This window comes from Parus major, chromosome Z, assembly GCF_001522545.3.
Source record: "Parus major isolate Abel chromosome Z, Parus_major1.1, whole genome shotgun sequence".
In the NCBI taxonomy this organism is placed as follows: domain Eukaryota; kingdom Metazoa; phylum Chordata; class Aves; order Passeriformes; family Paridae; genus Parus; species Parus major.
The window spans coordinates 45790483-45808784 of NC_031799.1; the positions used below are offsets into that span (position 1 = coordinate 45790483).

An 18302-nucleotide genomic window follows, 5' to 3' on the forward strand; every position below is an offset into this window, starting at 1 on the left:
CAAGTTAGGTTTTTTGTTGTTTTTTTTTTGAGAAAGAAGTTTGGGTTTTTTTTTTTCCCCCCAAAACAAGCAGCTGTTTTGAAGACCTTTTGTCTTTCCAGTGGAAGCCATGATGTATGATTAACTATGCAGATTCTTGTAAACCTCTACCAGTTATTTGTATTTTGAAATCAAACCCTTGCAGAGTGGTTCAAGTTGTGAGCATATATTAGGTATTGTCTGCCTTTTGATAAGAATATTCATTAAAATCACAGAGTCATCCCATCTGTTTGCATGTAGATGTTGACACTACAAAAAGCAGCAGACCCTCTTGTTTTACTGGAGTCTTTGTGCCTTATTTTTTTAAATTATTATATTTAATTATTTTTAAAAACTATTATTATTTTTTGTTGTTGCATTCAGCACACAGAAGTCTATATAAGCATATATATATGTCCTAATTCAGTCTATTAAAAATATGCAATGGATATATAATTTTGCTGCATAGTGGGAATTAAGAACATGCTTTTAGCTTACCTGTTGCTTCTGTTGTGTATCTAAAATGCCGGCACATCTCATGGATGATTCAGATTCTCATACCAATGCTTCATATTGCCTAATACTTCTTCATTTTATTTTTTTTTTCTATTGGATTATTAATTTTTTTTAACTGAATTCAGTAATTTGAGAGAGAAAAATGGTGACATCTATCTTGCAGCCTAACTTTTTTTTTTTTTTTCCCACAGAAATGTTGTTAGCCTGTAAAAGTTCTTAAAGTAAGGTTTAACACATTCAAAATAACTGCAGGCATGAAAGTTTTTGTTCCTAAATGTGCTTTCCTGTAAGTGGATGTATATTAACCCTTTACATTGACTGTACCATGGAACCATGGTGAAATGAAGGCAAAGGTTTCCAGTAAGACTTGTGATTTCCTTGACATTCCAGTGGCTTGTTGTGTCTTTGTTATCTGAGTAAAGGTTATAACTATTTTCGTATTGCAGATAGATGCAAATTTGAAATTACATGAATGACATTGTGTACTGTCCTGCTTTAATAAGAGCAAATAATTTTTCTGTGTATGGAATTATTTTCTGGCTCAGAAGGAACTTAAAATGTATGGAATGATTAGGGAGACACAGTAAAGAAGGAGGAAATCTTTAGTCAGAATCTTAGCATAACTAACATGTTTGTGGACATGGGCTTTGTTTGCTGAACAAGCTTGTTGGAAAAGATAAGATAAGCTTTTCTTCATTCCCTCCAAACACAGAATTTTAATGGATGATTGGAGACAGCCCAGAGCGTAACAGTGCAGGAAGTAATCTGCATTATAGAAGGAAGAACTAAATTGATATGACAGGGAATAACAATCATAAACAAACAGGTTTTTAGAGCATGCTGAAAAGAGTAAAAAATCAATGCTTTCTTCAATTCAGTAATTTTTAATGTCTGGTTTGATGTATCTATTGATACTTACAAGAAGGAAAAGTGTAATGTAATATTTAAGTGTTAATACAGTGACCTTAATCACTGCTTTTACAAGACAAAATTTTGCAGAAAGAATTTTGAAAATATGAAGATTTTTACTTGTTTTACTCTTCACTTATGTTTCACTTACACACTGTTCCATTAAAAAAGTACAGTATCTTTCAAAAATTAGATTTAATTTTTCAAGTAAATCTTCAGGGGGTTCTTTTGCCTGTAAATGTGTGAACTCAAATTTTAGAATGTCTTGAGTTTAAGGAGTAGTGCCTGTCTCCTATAAGATCCATGCAGTCAATTTTCAGAGCTTTTATGTTGAGTTCTGGCTCCAGAAATGGCATAAGGTGAGTAATTTGCTTACATTAAGACTTTGAATAAATGTAGCTCTCTGCTTGACATTCTTCCTCACACTTTCTTTCCTCTGGGGGTGGATAGAACCAGAAGCATCACTGCTTACCTGACCCACAAAAGCTTGAGGTTTTACTTAGGATTTCAGATAGATTTCCCAATATACTGAGACATTTGGCATGTGATCATCAAGATCTTGTGCCAGTACCCTTGTACTCTTTCTGCAAGTGAATTTCTGTGTCCCAAAGAGCAAGCAGGTGGTGATAGGGATCTTTTACTGCCTATGCTGTAAATCAATTGTCTACGAGCAAAATTCAGCAAAACTGATATAACTTCTGTAAGGTGATATTTTAGAAGAACAGAAAAGCAGTTTTTAAAATTAGTATTTGTTAGTCAAGTTTTTTTTTCCCCTTAAAAGTTGTTTGTTTTAATTGCTTCCTCCAAAATTTTGAGGCATTTCTTTCTAAGTTATGACCATACAAGACACACAGTGAGAGAGCAGGGAGAGCTGGCAATTAGAAATGCTGATTGAGTACTATATCTTTGCATGGAAACCAAGGTAAGGAAGGAGGTAGTTAAGAGTTCATGACTGTCCCAAAGTTTCAGAATAAGTAAGTACAATAATTCCTATGTTAACTGCTCCTGGAAATAGGCATACAGTCCTACAGTGGATCAGTGAATGTAGTGCTCAGAGGAGAAGTAGGAAGAGCTTGCTCACATTTTTAATTATTTAATCTTCTGCTGGATAGGAGCAGCTGGATGTCCAGAACTGTTACTCTGAAAGGAGAAAAAGAACAAAGAGGAGGATGGAAAACAAGACAGTGTTTGCATTATCCTGAGCACAGGTGTCTGGGAAAGGATAGTGGGATGTGGTGAGGGGGGTAATGTACCTTCTGTTAGAGAAAGTGGTAAGCTGGGTCGGGGAATAGGCCAAACAATGTTCAGGGTGATGTTCTTCCAGTTTTAACAGCTAGGAGTACAGGATGGCATCAGCAAATAAATTGAGATAGTCTACACATTTTGCAATTTACTTAATTAGGTAAGATTTATAAAATTTATACTTAATATTAGAAGTCCCCATGCTAAGCAATTATTTATTGAATCACAGAATCATTTAGTTTGGAAAAGACCTTTAGGATCATGGAGTACAACCATTAACCTAACGCTGGCAAGTCCACCACTAAACCATGTTCCTAAGTGCCACTTCCACATTTTCTTGAATACCTCCAGTGATGATGACTCCATCACTTCCCTGGCCAGTCTGTTCCAAATCTTGATAATCCTTTTGGTGAAGAAATCTTTCCTAATATCCAATCAAAACCACTCTTGATGAACTTGAGGCCATTTCCTCTTGTCCTGTCACTTACTACCTGAGAGAAAAGACCAACACCCACCTCACTAACCTCCTTTCAGGTAGTTGGAGAGAAACTAAGTAACTTGGAAAATTCCTATCCTACTTAACTGTGGTTTGTTTTTGTATTTTGATGTGGTTTTTGTTTTTTTCCAGAATGTGTAATTGTAATTTTGTATAAAAATGTGAATTCTCTGTCTTGTATGGAAATTGACATACAGTTAAGAACTTAACTCAGCATTTTGGCTTGTAGTTTTTCCTTGTTATTTCAACTCACTTAGATTTAGACTAATTTACCAGTTGATAGAAAATGAAATGAAAAAGAAATACCCAAAACCAGATTTAACCAAATAAGAATTAAATTTCTGGATAGAAGACATGAAATTTATATACTCACCTGAGTTCCTTCATCATGAACATTTAGCAGTGGCTCTGTGAGTTGATGAGGTAATAACTTCAACCAAAGTTCTGCTTTATTTTAATCCCTCTGAAGAGAAACTGCTTACTGATCACCATTTTTTTCCCAGAAGACTTTTCACAACAGTAACTGAATGGTAAAGTTACACTTGTTCAGATGTTTTGACCCCACGCCCATACAGTAACTCAGACTCTCTGAGAACTTGGTATGGAAATGCAAATGGCAAAGTTGCCTGTCAAGCCTCCAAATTGGGGCTTTTGTTTTTCAGCAAGAGATTATTTTTAGGCTTCTGTTTGCTTGTTTCTTTTTTCTTTTAAATAACCCAGTCTTTAACCATATTTGCTGTATTTGAACTGCAGAAATCTTTAAAACACAGCCTGGGTACTTTCACACAAGTTTTAATTGAACAGCTACAAAAGCAGAACAGTTGAAAAGTGGAAATGTCAGTAATAAATAATTTTCTGAGTATTTTTGTTGGTCTTAGTTGGAGTTTACATATAATGAAATCACAAAAAATGGCTTTAGAGGCCAGGAAAAAAGGATTGACGAACACAAGACACTGTGTGACTGTTCCTGGAGAAATTTGAGGACATCAGAATATCTGGTGCATAGAGGAGCGCACAGATGAGATGCTGTTTTCACTTGGACTGCTGAGATTCAAAGTAATTCATCTCAGAGATCATTGATGAACTATCAAGTAACACCTTCATCTCTATTTTAGGCCTCTATTTTATAAAAGAGGAGAGAGGCCTACGCCTTGAAGACCTGGTATTGTTGAGCATAGCCTTTGATTTTATTTTTCTGTTGTCTGCATCAGCAATTTCAGAAATCAGACTCTCAACACCTATGTGATAACAAGTTTTTAGTACTTACTCTACAACTTCAAGACTTGTTGAGCCACTAGAAGTCTTTTGTGTTCAGTTAACTGATGCCCAAACCTCTAAGTGCTGCATCTGACTGTCACTGTCAGATCAGCTGTCACTGAAGGTGTCTACTCTCACTGCAGCCTAACCTACAGACCAAATGAAACCTTTAGGCCAAGGATTCCCTTGGAGCAACTTAATCTAAATGCAGATAAAATGTCTTTAGAGGAATTATCTCAATTCTAAATAGATTGGAGAGTTTGTAAACTAGGGGAACTATTTTAAACCTGTCAGAATTTTATTTTCCAAAATTTTATACTCTTGGGCGTAGATTTATAGAATGCTGCTTGCTCAGACTGTCCAAAAGAGCTTATCAGGAAGCAATGAGCAAAGAATTTAAGATGAAATCATATAGCAGTTCTCCTAACTGTTAATAAGCACAGGTCTGATCAACTGTTACTACCATTTTCTGGTAAAGGTATAAAATGTCTGCTTTTTTTTTCCTCAGTTTCAACTCTTCTGTTCCTCTTTTCTTTTTTTTTTTTTTGTAATCAATCTACAGCAACCACTGTGTGCTGATTTTGACTATCATGGTGTACACAATTCATCAAGGAAGAATAAGACACTAGATCCCAGCAATTAACAGTTCATATAAAAGGCAAATCTAATCCTTAAAGAATGGTTGCTGGGCAGTAATGGGCAACCTGCAGTTTTGGGAATAATTCCATTCTGAGTGTGGAATATTGCTAGCAAATAAACTGCAGAAACTTTGCAGTACTATCTGTAGCATTAGTGATACAATTGAGTGTTTATTTTTAAGTGCACCTTTTTTTTGTATGCTGAAGACTTTTTTCCTTGAGGTAGTTAAGTAATCAGTGAAATAGACAGAAGGTAGTGCTAAGGCACTGTAAAGGATTGTGGGATCAGCTTCAGATTCATATATTGTCACTTTTTTGGGGGGGAATGGAATTTCCTGTAACATCTGTCTGGATTGACCATCAGCTGTTTTGTGTGTCTGTGACAACAGCAGCAACTGTATTGCATAGCTCCAGTCTGGATCCAGTCAGTACTGTACTCCTACTGTTAACTTCTCTGATTGAGCAGAGACAGGAGCCAATTTTGCTTCAGAAGTGACTTTGGAGTTGGTCTCCTTTCAGATTCCAACAGGTAGTGGAGCTTCTATGTATTCATACTCAGTGTTCAGGTGGATGGAGAGAGAGGCTCCAGCCATAGTTCTGGTCTGGCCATAAACATTAATATGACAGGTACTTCTGCATATGAGTGGGTCTGTTTGTTTATCTGTTTGCTTAACTACCTTTAAAAATCAAGGCATCATATTTATACTCTATGGTGAGAAAGCCTTGCTTTCCTTCCCTAGCTGCTGATGCTTCAACCACAGTGAATTGCAGTTTAAAGGTTACATTCCAGTATGGTTGCTTTTAGTCAGTTGATTTAAGTGTCTCTTGTATAATTTTTGTTCAGATTTTGAAGTGCTTGCCTGAGCAAGCAACCTGTTACAAGCCTTATTACAGAGCTGAGGTTATTTCTGATTTGATCAGTAGGTTTTGAAATAGCAGTAACACAGAAAGCATTTCTGAATCTGCATCCTAACATAGTAGAAGGCTTTTGATACCAGGAGGGTTTTTTGTCTTTTTGTAATTTTATTTGTATACTGAGAATTTACTGGCATATGCTGCCAGAGATCAGTCAATGCTGATGATTTGTATTCAAGAATGTTGAATACATTGAGAATGTTATGAGAAAAAATTAGATTCACCTAGTGATGAGATAATGTCATTTATGTGTTAAAATCCTGTGCCAAATATCTTATAATTTGGCATATAAATAGGACATAATAGATATGTATGGATTTGAATGATGCCTAAATAAATAGGGAAGTGGGATTGTGAAAAACAAAAAACCCTATTGCCTCAGTCATCTGTTGAGAGTTTTAGTCTTAAAATATTCATAGAAAATACTTTCAGTTTTTAAAGTTGTCATTTCTGTTTATTGATCTTAGTTTTTTCTTACTTCATTTGCTGAAATGGTTAAGTAGGGTAGAATGTTGATTCCTTCTCTGCTGAGTTTTTGAAACTCATTTCTATAATATTAGGTTATACAATTTGTAAACAGCACTAGGTAAAGTTTCCAGCCTTCTTTCATGTTTAGTTTTAGAAAAATTTATGTCTAAGAAAATGTTAACAATGTTTTAAGTGCACATTTTCAAAGTCTACCAATGCAGCTGTCAATTTAACCTCTTCCTTACTGGCCATTTTACTGTTGGGAAAAAAAAAAATCTGATAGACAATTGTATTTTATCTATACCCCTAGCTGTTCTTTTTTTCTGTTTACTTAAACTGTAATGGTGATTTGCACTAATAAAAACCCTTAACTAGTGATGTTTGGAGGTAGTGATTTTTAGTCTGCATTAAGGAAGTGATTGCTCTTTCTGAAATATTTCTCAACTTTTGGATTTCCAGTTAGTATTCAGAATCAAAATTTTCTTCAAAATGTATGCCAGTTTGAGTATCTGTGATAATGAATCTGTTTTGGCACTCTCCTTTGGGTTGCAAATCTCTCATCTCTCCTCTCAGACAATATAGAAACAATAACCAGGACAATGATTTGGGGTGGGAATAAGATCTAAGATTTGGAGCACATCTTAAGCAATTGAGTCTGGCATGAGGCGCACAAGTAAGAGTGAATGTTCCCTTCTGTCTTCTATAAAAACATTAATGTTTGGGAGTTCAGAATTGGGGTGTTTGCTGCTTCCTATTAAGTAGAATTAGTGAACTGCCATTATTAAGAACAGAGCCTAAGTATATAGTTTTAATTTTTGCAATTGTGTTAAAATTATATTTTCACTAAGTAACTTGGCATAAATAAATAGATTTATGGCTTTTATTACTTAGGTATGTTTAGTTTGGCCTGTGATATATTTAATTTTAAAATCCCCCAAACTTAGAAAAGGTGATTGAATACCAGGTGCTATGTTGCTTTTCCATAGTAGCGCTTCTGAAATTTTAGATAGGGCAATCCAAAGAGATTTGGTGTAGTAAACATTTCTGTCTCTACCATCCCCCTATTTGAGGCTGAAGATTTGCATCAGACAGTTCAAGAAGAAAAGTGTAAAGCTTTAATAGTGTTTCCAAATCCTTAGTGCCTCAGATGGCCTTAAACACACTTTAGGTGACTCTTTAAAGTGAAAAATCATGGTTTTGTTTTTACAGTCAAGTCGAGCCTTTCTAGGAGAGAAAGGAGTATCCAGATTTTTTTTTTTTATAGTGACAGCCTTAGTGGTTTGTGCATTTAAAATGTTGAGTTATTTTAAATTTAAATTGAAAGTAATAATAGAAACACATAACATTTCTGAAAGCTTGCTGAATATCCAATATACTGTTCTCCTATAGCTTGTTTTGTTCCTTCTTGCATGCAAACTGTACAATGCAAATGCATCTGGTTTTAATTGTGTTTCATATTCAATCTTGTTCTGGTCACTAGCTTGGGATGAGTGAAAATGTAAAATTTGTGTGAGCAATTTCACTAAGTAGGTATATTTTTGGTTTCCTCTTTCATAAATATAAATGAGTACTGTACTGTGAGTGATGTGTTCATCTTTTCCCTAAAATAACAGATTCTATGGCAGGTTCACCTATTATTTGCAAACTTTCTAGAGCCATGTCTGCACAAATCATATTACCTCTTAAAGGCAGTGCAATTGTAGCAGAAAAATTCAATACATTTGTCATGACTAATAGGTTGTTCTAAATTTGTGTAGTGTCTTGAATTTTTTTTCCCTGATACAATGAGAAATTATTATTTCACTAAGCAAAGTATAAATTTTGATTTTTTTTTTTCTAATATCTGATTTTCACTTTTCAACCTCTTTTTTTTCCTTCTTTTTCTGGGAAATAGTTAAACTGAGTGCAGTGCTTTTGATATGAGAGAGGGCAGTGACTCCATATGTGTCATTATTTCTGCAAAATTATTTCATTGGCTTTTCCATGTGATACAATGTTAGTTACTGGCAAGGACTAAATAACTGAAAGAGAGTAGATTTGTACAGTTTTCTATCCATGGCTATGTATCAGTGACCTGCTTTAGTTGTAACTGTCACGTTCCTTTCCTTTACTGCTTGTCCCAAAGACCAAGTAAAGGAGAGAAGGTCAGGTTCCATGAACTCTAACCAGTCTTACTATTTTTAAAGTTGAGTTAGACATACATACAAGCATGTATCTCTGTGCTTGGAGCGGGCTTACATGCCATACACAAAATATTTGAATTAGTCATAAGTGCTTCAAATAATTCCTCAGAGTCTTGGAAACAAGGAATTTTATGCTGTTTGCTAAACCTTAACAGGGTAGAAATAATTCTCCAATTATTAAGTAATAGTGGAACCTTTGTTCTTTTAGTTTTAGACTGTGTGATACAATATTTGTGCCCAATACCATCTTCTCCTCCAATTCACTTTACCATCCTGGTAGCAAGATCATTCATGTATTAGGAATGATATACTCTGATCTTAGTTCCTGTACTGAGCTCTTGCAAATGTTTCACTGCTACTTCTAGCTGAGGTGGCATTTAGACAGTTACATGAAGATAAAATATATCTTTAGAGGGGAAAATAATCCATCTGAAGTTGCATTTTGCCCTGCTGGATGGCCTTAGCCAAAGCAACCAGGCTTTTAATAGGAGCAAATTTATGTGGTTTGTCTGTGGAATTTGCTGTTTTGTCAGCAGTTGCTTCTGCCAAGAAAAGGGCCAATGCTTTCAAATTTGGACATAAAAATTAGGTATACAGAACAGTATTATGGCTCCTAATTATTAATGGCATTGTTAAACTTATGTTCCTGAAATCACTGGACAAAATTATTCTTTGACATAATATCAGTGAGTTGCCTCCTAGCAAAACAGGTAGCTTGGCTCACAGTTTTTCTGTTGTTTCCTGAGCCACCAGGCGTAGGCGTCTGGTTTTGGGCAGGCTTAACTCTGCACCTTCTCTCCCATTATTTATATGCAGCTGCAGTAGTTTGCGTTCACTGGGAATCAGTTTTTATTCCCGTTGGTTCCCACACTTCATACTGCTTTACACGTTTGGTCTGGCCTTGTGTTTTGCTACGTTTGCTGATACATGCTATCCGATAGTTGTTTTGCTCCTAGGTTATTCCTGAATTACAGAAAGGTTCTCACTTATCTGCAGTGAGAGTTTGGTTGCTACAACATGTAAGTTGTTACTGTAATTCCTCTAACATTTTTTTCAGTTAAAATATTGTATGATATCTACTCTCTATTTAAATATTGTATTGTGCTGAATTTCAGTCTCAGCAGCAACAATCAGGACGACTTGGATAGGATTGAATAGGATTTTCAGGTGTTTTTAGTTTTAGCATTTTAATCAGAATTGAGAAATTGAAAAATAAAATGCCTTTGAGCATTTTCTGCATATCTTTTAAAAAGGAATGAACTCAATTAATGGGTAACGTAGATTCATGTAAGAATTTTGAGTGGTGAGATTTCTGCTCTGAGGTAGAATACCCAGACATGATAGACATAGACAAGAGACTACTGATTTTGTTTTGCAAGGGAAAAGTACCTACGTCTAGAACTGAAAAGGTATCAATAGCATTACAGGAAGATACTGTCTCTGAAATATAAAGGAATAATTTCTTTTTGTAGTCTACAGAATATTTATAATCGATTTCAAAAACCAAACATCATGAGATACTTTGTTGTTGCACACACTAAGATGTAAAATATTGTGTTGCCTGTTAAACTTCAAGGAAAAGCTTACATTCTTCTCCTTAATGCAATTGGACCTCTTCAGACAAAATAAATTCTTGGAGCAAATGCTAGATTACTGTTTTACTCCAACACCTGATTGTTCCCATAGGATCATGTTTCATACTGAACTTGAGTAGTGTGATAAAGTTGCTTTAAAAATTTAAAGACTAACTTGTGAAAGTGTGTACAAGTGCAGAATGTATGTCTTGTAGGAACAAGCTGTGTGCCTAATTAATGGCTTGCCTTTGTGTCCTTAAGTCATGCCGCTCTGTACCACCTAGGTCACATTACCAAAACCTATGGAGATTATATTGTCAAAGACTGCAGTACATATAGCAAGTTTATTGTACTGTTGTCTTGGTGCAGACTGCATTTGAAGTTCACATCTAATCATTCTGTGTCTTCACAGAAAATAATAGACCCAGCTTGTTATGATCCCTGAATATTGTAATGAGGAGATAACTTGCAGTGGGGTTTTGGGAATCTGTTATGCAGGAGGCAGCTCTAAAGAAGCTTTCAGAGCCATTCAATTTTGAGAAAATGTCTGCCTTCCTTCGGTTTTTCAGTATGAGGAAGATTAGTTTTCTGGATTTGTCGATCATATAGTAGTTAACCTCACATCTTTTCTCAGAATTGTTTCTAACTGTGAGTATTTGTATTATTCACCATTAAATGTGATGCTAGATCATGTATTGGGGAAGGTGTTTAAAATGTTTTGCTTTCAGAATAAAAATTTGTAGAATTGTGTAAAATCACTTCTGTTTGGGTGTGTTCAAGCTTTTAGCTGATATAGCTGAAAGCTTAAGCTTTAACCTTTAGGATCTTAGCATTTCATTAGTGCTATTTAGAGAGCAACAAGACTTGTCTCCAAGACTTTTTTCTTTTACCTCCTTGTTTACTCTCACACTAACTTGTGTTCAGCAAAGATTTAGATTTAAATTGCCATGCTTGATGGCAGATAGCTTTTGTAGTGCATTTTAGTAGCTCAGATCAGTACTTCCATTTTTGTGGACTGCGTAACCACGAATGTCTCTAGTGTACCAGCAACCTCTGGCATGACAGTGGTAGTTCGCTGGAATCAAGCAGCTTCTTTCCAGGTTAATTTTCCTACTCTTGTGTTTATACTAATTTGTCCTGTGTTTTATTTGGAATCTGAATTTATCAGCTTTGTATGTGTTTTAAAATGGGATTGTTTGCTGCTTGGCCATATGTGGTGTGAGAGATGGCAGTGAAAAGTGATGCTTGCAATCATGCTCCTCAAGCTTCTCCTTACTCCTTGTGGCATGTTTCAGTTTAAGAAAACTTTTTTTCCCCTTCATGTGGCTGTTCAGCTCATGTAACAGCTCAAGGGTTAAAATTGAAATGTCATTAAAGTTCAGTGCACTCACACTATCATGTTATCAGTGTCAGTGAACTAGCAGGAAGCAAAGAATTCAGAGTTTATCTGAGTGTCAAACAGATTTTCCATGGTTCATCTCCAAAAAATGTATTCTGTGAATAAAGAAAATGATAAAAAGACTTTTATGTCAGCATAAATAGCTCTAGTAAGCTTTTGATAACTTGGTCTATGTTCTTTCCAGTGAAAAGTAGTAGTCTGGTGATGCTTTTGATATGCAGTAAAGTTTTGATCTTACAGATTTTGATTACTTCCAATTTCTGCAAATATTTCTGTAGAAACTGTCTGTAACTGTTGTTTTCCTAGAAATTGATGTCTCTAGGTATTAAAACTGTGACTTGTCTTGAAGCTAACTTCTAGTTTAACTTTTCTATCTTAGTTTAGTTTGAGACTTCTTAGTATAATAGTTCTTTTTGACTATAAAAGTTGTTAGTACCTGCATGTGACTTTGAAAATATTGTCTTTAGATGAAGCTATTAGAGAAAAAGCTCTTTGAAAAGCAAACTATTTTCTAAGCATCAGAGCTGATGAAACCTACTTTCTGCTAGATTTATGCACTTTATCTTTCTCCTCCTTCCCTCTGCAGTGCCTCCCCTGTCTTCTACCTCTTTTGCTGGCCATGCAGCTGCACATGCCATGGCTGGGGTTGGAGCTGTGTACTGATTGACTGCTACCTTTTGGAGTGGTTAAGATGTGAGTCTTAATACCTGCCTTTTCTACATAGCAGATACGGATTTGGGTGTCTTCCACCAACAGTTGGTTGTTTTGGGGTGGGATTACCTTGGGATTTGAAGAAATTTGGTCTTGAGTCTGTTTTCAAATTTGATCAAAGCTTGTCAGACTTCAAAAGTGAACAGCTAAGGGTAGTAATCAAGAACTTCTGTTAGAAGTAGTATAGTGAATTCCTGATAAACTGTTCTTGGGGAATTGTAAAAGAGTTTCTGCTGCACAATACTTTATTGCCATGTTTTTCCTCCACTAGTTCGCCTATGTGTTTTCACTTGTAACTTGGTTTTCTGTCGTCTCTATCCTGTGTGGCCCCCAATTTGACATGTAAGTGCTCATGCTCCAGTGTAGAGATCATAGTACTAGACTTGTATGCAACTGCAGCCTGAAGGCTGCATGAGCACTGTGCTGGGAAATGCCATAAGAATAGAAAATTCTGCAAACTGCTTTTGCCTCGAGGTTGGAGCAGATGACCTCCTGAAGTCCCTTCCAGCCTCAGATATCTTGTGACCCTCTGATCCTATTCCTTCTTAGAGCAGGTAGATCCAAATTTCACCAAACTCCCTGCTTTCATACCTCGTTGTATCTCCTGTTCAGGTTGACTAGTTCACCTTTCTCCTACTAAATTTTCTGGGGAAAGATTTTTTATTTTCTTTTCACCCTATTTTAAGGCCTTTTTGTTGCTACAGCTACTGGCACTCCCGTTTTTGAGTTTGTGGCCTTCAGCCAGGAAGTCTTGATACGTTTAGACTGAATGTTGAGGAATTTAGTATATCTGGTTTGAAAACATTCTTGCTATATTTTCTTTAAAGTGTTCCATTTTCACTTTTGAGTTTTTCAGACATATAGAAACTTGACTTTAATAAAATGAAAAATAAAATAAATAATACATAATAATACTAGGATGTTTATAGATTGCCTAATGTACATTCTTGCCAGAAATTAATAAAAGTTACCCTACTTTACAGTATGTTTACATCCAGAACAAAAATCAACTTTCTTTTTCTGGAAACAAATAATGTGGAAGGTAGAGGTGTGATGTGAATATTTTTCAGTTGACAATAGACATGAATGTCTGAAAGAGATTAGGTTCATTTCTGAACCCTTGCAGTTGGGCAAAAGTATTACTTAGTCCCTTGGATAGAACCTGTGATAGGAGACTAATTAGCTAAGAGATAACCTTTTAAATAAACTGTGATAGATATGATCAGAAGTGTCATTAAAATGTAACTGCATGCTATAAAAATGTGATTTTACAATTGGTTATGAATTTCAATTCCTGATTTATATTCAGTGGTCCATTATCTATTAAGGACAAATTTTATGGAGGCAAACAGTCTATTGGCACAGATTTAACTTTTTAGATGCGTGGATTGTTTCAACAGTTCTATGAGCTAAATCCTACATGAAGATGTCAATTGGAACTATAATTTTTATACTGATATTTTTACATGAGAAATAGTTTTATCTTTTTGCAATGTTTGTGAGAAATTAAGTTTAAAAAAATGTCAAATGGATGCTTTATTTGTGTGGCTGCCATTGGCAGATTTTCTTGTTTGCTAAAGAACTCAAAAAAGTAGTATATGTGAAACACTTCTAGAGCTGTATTGGCTGCTGTGCTTTACTGTGCAACATAAGAAATAATCCTACTTAAAGAATTTAGTTGAATACAAATATAGTTTACTGGAGTAGATGAAATGCAGCGAAGCCAGTGACATCAGTGGACTGGGAGAGCAGTGCAGTGGTATAGCTGACTTCCAGTTACAGTATAAGATGCTTTTGATTACGCACAAAGAAAGCATCCTTTTGAAGATACTGAAAGCAAAATTACAGTCAGCAGAAAAGCATAAAAATATTTCTGGGAAACAAACTTAGGAGAGGACAAGGAAGACATCTTGATGGTATATATATATGTACTGGAATTCAGTAAAATGTCTTAGAGGTGTTAAACTCAAGCCTGTTGTTTATGATGGTCATTTCTTTTTCAGATCGAATCCAGTTACCCAGGAATATGATTGAAAACAGTATGTTTGAAGAGGAGCCTGATGTGGTTGACTTGGCAAAAGAGCCTTGTTTACATCCACTGGAGCCTGATGAAGTGGAATATGAGCCAAGGAGCTCCCGTCTCTTAGTACGTGGCCTTGGAGAGCATGAAATGGATGATGATGAAGAGGATTATGAGTCATCAGCAAAATTGTTGGGGATGTCCTTCATGAACAGAAGCTCGGGTCTGCAGAATAACATGTCTGCATATAGACAAAATACAAATGGACCATGCTCAGTGCCCTCTACGAGGACCATGGTAGTTTGCACAGTTGTTTTTGTGATTGCATTTTCATTAATAATAGTGATTTATCTTCTTCCCAAGTGTACATTTACCAAAGAAGGCTGCCATAAAAAAAATCATACAATGGAACTAATATATCCTTTGGCAACCAATGGAAAACTATTTCCATGGGCAAAAATTAGACTTCCTCCTGATGTTGTGCCACTGCACTATGATCTTGTCTTGCAGCCAAATTTAACTACTCTGAAATTTGCAGGCTCTGTAAAAATAGTTGTCAACATCCTCCATGTAACTCAGAAGATTGTACTTCACAGCTCAGGACTTAATATCACCAAGGCAACAATTAGTTCAGCACAAGGGCATCAAGCAAAGCCAGTTGAATTCCTGGAATATCCATTGCATGACCAGATTGCACTCATGGCTCCAGAGGCTCTCCTTGCAGGACAGAATTATACTGTCAACATGGAATATTCATCTAATTTATCAGACACCTACTACGGCTTCTACAAAATTTCTTACAAGGATGAGAACTCTAAGCAAAGGTATGCCCACTAATACCACTTCTCTGTTCTGTCATTTCTAGATTGTGCTTTGATAACAGAAGTAAAAAGGTTGTTTTTTCAATTGGACATTTTATGCAAGTTATTCCTGTTGAGAAAAATAAGTCTTTAATTCTCTTGATTAATCTACCTGAAAAATGTCTTTCATGGATGAGTTCCTTAAATCAGGGCAGCCTCTCCCACTGTGAAATGTACTTCAGTGTGGAGGTTGTAGGTAGCCGTAGTGCGGCTTTTTTATTAAAAAATTTTGTTAAATTTTTAATTTCTCTCTTTGGAAATTCTTCCCACATTTCTTGAGCCTTTGAGCTTCAAGACAGGGACTGAGGAAATGAAGTCCCGTCGTCATAAAAAGAGGTCAGGTTCAGGACCACCAGAGGAACTCTGTGGGGCCCAAAGGGATGCATCACACAGTCCTAGGGGAACTGGGAGATGTTATTGCCACGAAGCTCTCAATCGTATATGAAGAAGTCATAGCAGACAGGCAAAGTCTCAGGTGACTGGAGAAGAGGGAAGCATCACACTTACTTTTACAAAGAGTAAATTAGTGCTTTTTATTAAGGAGATTATTAAAAAATGGCCCTCCCTCCCCACTTCAAATGGGCCTTATGCTGATCATGTAATTAACAGGGTTCATACCTTTGTGGGCAAGTAACTATCCACACAAGTCTTCTAGAAACAGTATGGTGCAGTAAAAAAAGTGTGGGTCAGATAAGCTATTATTGGAAGCACTGAAAACATGCATTCCCATGAAGTAAGCAGGCATACGAGTGCTGTGGGTGTAGAAGGCAAAAATCACCTAAATGGTTGAAACTCAGTTTTTTCCTATTCTGATGTAGCTGCAGCTTTTTTTGTATTTACTGTAGTAGAAAGATAATGCATAATTGTTACAGAGAAAAAATGTGATCTTTGAGTAATTTTTTGAGGTTTTCTCGCCTTCAGTCCCATGCTACCTGCGTTTGTTCAGGAGCAAAATGGTAACAGATGTTTTAACCCGTGTGTTTTTCAGTAAATACTTTTCAGATAACTCTTCAGTTAGATTTAATCATTTCCATTGCCTTGCCTGCCTCTTCTTTTTGCAGGGGCATTATCTCTGTGTGTCTGTTGTCTGTAGTTCTAACAAAAATGCAGATTACTCTGATAACCTCTGTTGTTACTGCACTTTCTGTATAAAACTCAAATTATCAAGTTGATTTTGCAAGAAAATACATTTTCTTTAGTTTAGTTTTGCTTTCTTTTGGATATTTTTTATATCATCACAAAAATATCAAATTACCAAATGACAAAATAACTCACTTAGCTTGTTGCCAAAAGCAAAATAAAAATATATATAAATTTGGCCTTACTTATATTTTTATCCAGAATGGTTCTTTATTCTTTGTTTTTCTTCTGCACAATCTTGGGGTGAAACTACATTAATTTGTCAGGGTGGAGAAAAGAGTTGTAAGTTGAAAGTGGGCATGCAGTTTAATCTAGCGAGTTGTCAGCACTGTGCCTTTTCAGAAATGCTGTATATTCAAAAATGGTTGAATCGTGGTGCAGAAAAAATAAACCCCTCAAACACTTGTGGGTAGCTTGGCAGGTTAAAAAAAAAAAGCAAGGAAAAAAAAAGCACAATGTGTACCATCTTCTCCATTTAGCTCCAGTAAATAGTTTAATTAAAAACTTGTTGAACTTTTGTTGTCTGCAGGTGCAGAAGTCAGAGATGCTCTCTGTCAAAAGCTGTAATTTCTGTGGCTAGTTAGTATAAAAGTAGTGGAGAAGTCCTGAGAAGTTTTCTTGTGGTATGAACAGCTGTTGAATTAGAGACAGGACAGTACATGAACTTGGACAGAATCCATTTACTAGCCAGCACAGGGAGCAGGCATACAGATAGATGACCTGTGGGAACATCTGCAGGAAATGGCCTGGCAATTAGATGAAGAAGCTTCCTTGCAGTCCTATCTACTGCAGAGGCTTCCAAACTCTTATTTAGTAGGCATGCTTGCTAATTTAATTTTTCAATCTTCCTTTTGTTCCCTCTCTCTGGAAACTGGCTGGCTTGTATTTTGGCGATTGTTTTGTAAGTGTGTTACTCCAGGTGCATTCTTCTTTGTTCGGGAAGCAAAAAATAGCCAAGAAGATTACTTCTCAGTTAAGTGTGTTATTGGGTTTTAAGGAAAAAATTGTGAATGAAACATGTATTCTGACTGGCCCAGCCTTGTCATCTGCTGTTCAGAAAGCTATTCCCATAATAAGCTCTTAGAATGTTTGGGAGGAAAATTACTTTTCTTTCCTAAATAAACTGACATTTAATAATTCTTATTTTCCTCTTCTCCACTCTTCCCATTAGGTGGTTTGCAGCAACTCAGTTTGAACCTCTGGCAGCAAGGTCTGCTTTTCCATGCTTTGATGAACCAGCATTTAAAGCTACTTTTTTAATCAAGATCAAAAGGGATGAGAAACTTTCCACTCTGTCAAATATGCCAAAGGTACCTGCTTTTGTAGGGAAATTTTGGTAGAGCTGCTGCCTAGGTAATCTGTTTCAGTGTTTTTGTCTGTGTTTTTACTGCATTAATGTCCAGGGGATTAACCTGAGTGGGTAAGCTGCAAACGATATTACTTTATCAACTGTTTTGTTTTCGAAGACCTGAACTTTGCAGGGAAAACAGCTGTTCAATGCATTGCACTGTGTAAGATGTTACTGACAGGCAGTTGAATGATTGAAGGATTCCTGTTGAAATTTAATTTTTAAATTTTTTTATTTTTAAAATTTAATTTCTTAAATGGATTGTCACCTCCTTACAAAACAAAAGCTGTAATAAAGGCAGAAATTTATTAATTCACTGGAGAAATTCAAATATGGCATTCTGCTCTTATATAATGGTCAGAATAAATTATTATGGTGGTTATATCTTCAGGTTTAAAAACCCATTTTTCTTTAAGGCTGACAGTTAAGTTTTCAGTGACAGTTAAACATCAAAACATTGTTTGGTTTCAAATGATCTTGTCTAAAACTAAGGTTATTGTTGTTGGTTTTTAAATGCTTGTGGGTTCTGAAAATAAAATCATATATGAAGTTTCAGAACTTATGAACTATCTCTCTCTGCAAACCTTTAGAATTCTGCACTGTAGTGG

At 35.8% G+C, this 18302-nt stretch overlaps 1 protein-coding gene across 2 annotated transcripts in view; it reads left to right on the plus strand.

Annotated features, from left to right (window-relative positions):
* Positions 1-18302, plus strand: part of LNPEP (leucyl and cystinyl aminopeptidase) — a 55703-nt gene that overhangs the window by 8156 nt on the left and 29245 nt on the right. The window contains exons 2-4 of one of the 2 annotated variants that reach the window (XM_015615104.3): positions 12202-12308; positions 14330-15170; positions 17518-17656. In XM_015615104.3, the coding sequence (XP_015470590.1) occupies positions 14353-15170; positions 17518-17656 (957 nt within the window). In that variant the 5' untranslated portion in view covers positions 12202-12308; positions 14330-14352. The remainder of the gene's footprint in view (positions 1-12201; positions 12309-14329; positions 15171-17517; positions 17657-18302) is intronic. The other variant, XM_015615103.3, reaches the window with a different exon arrangement.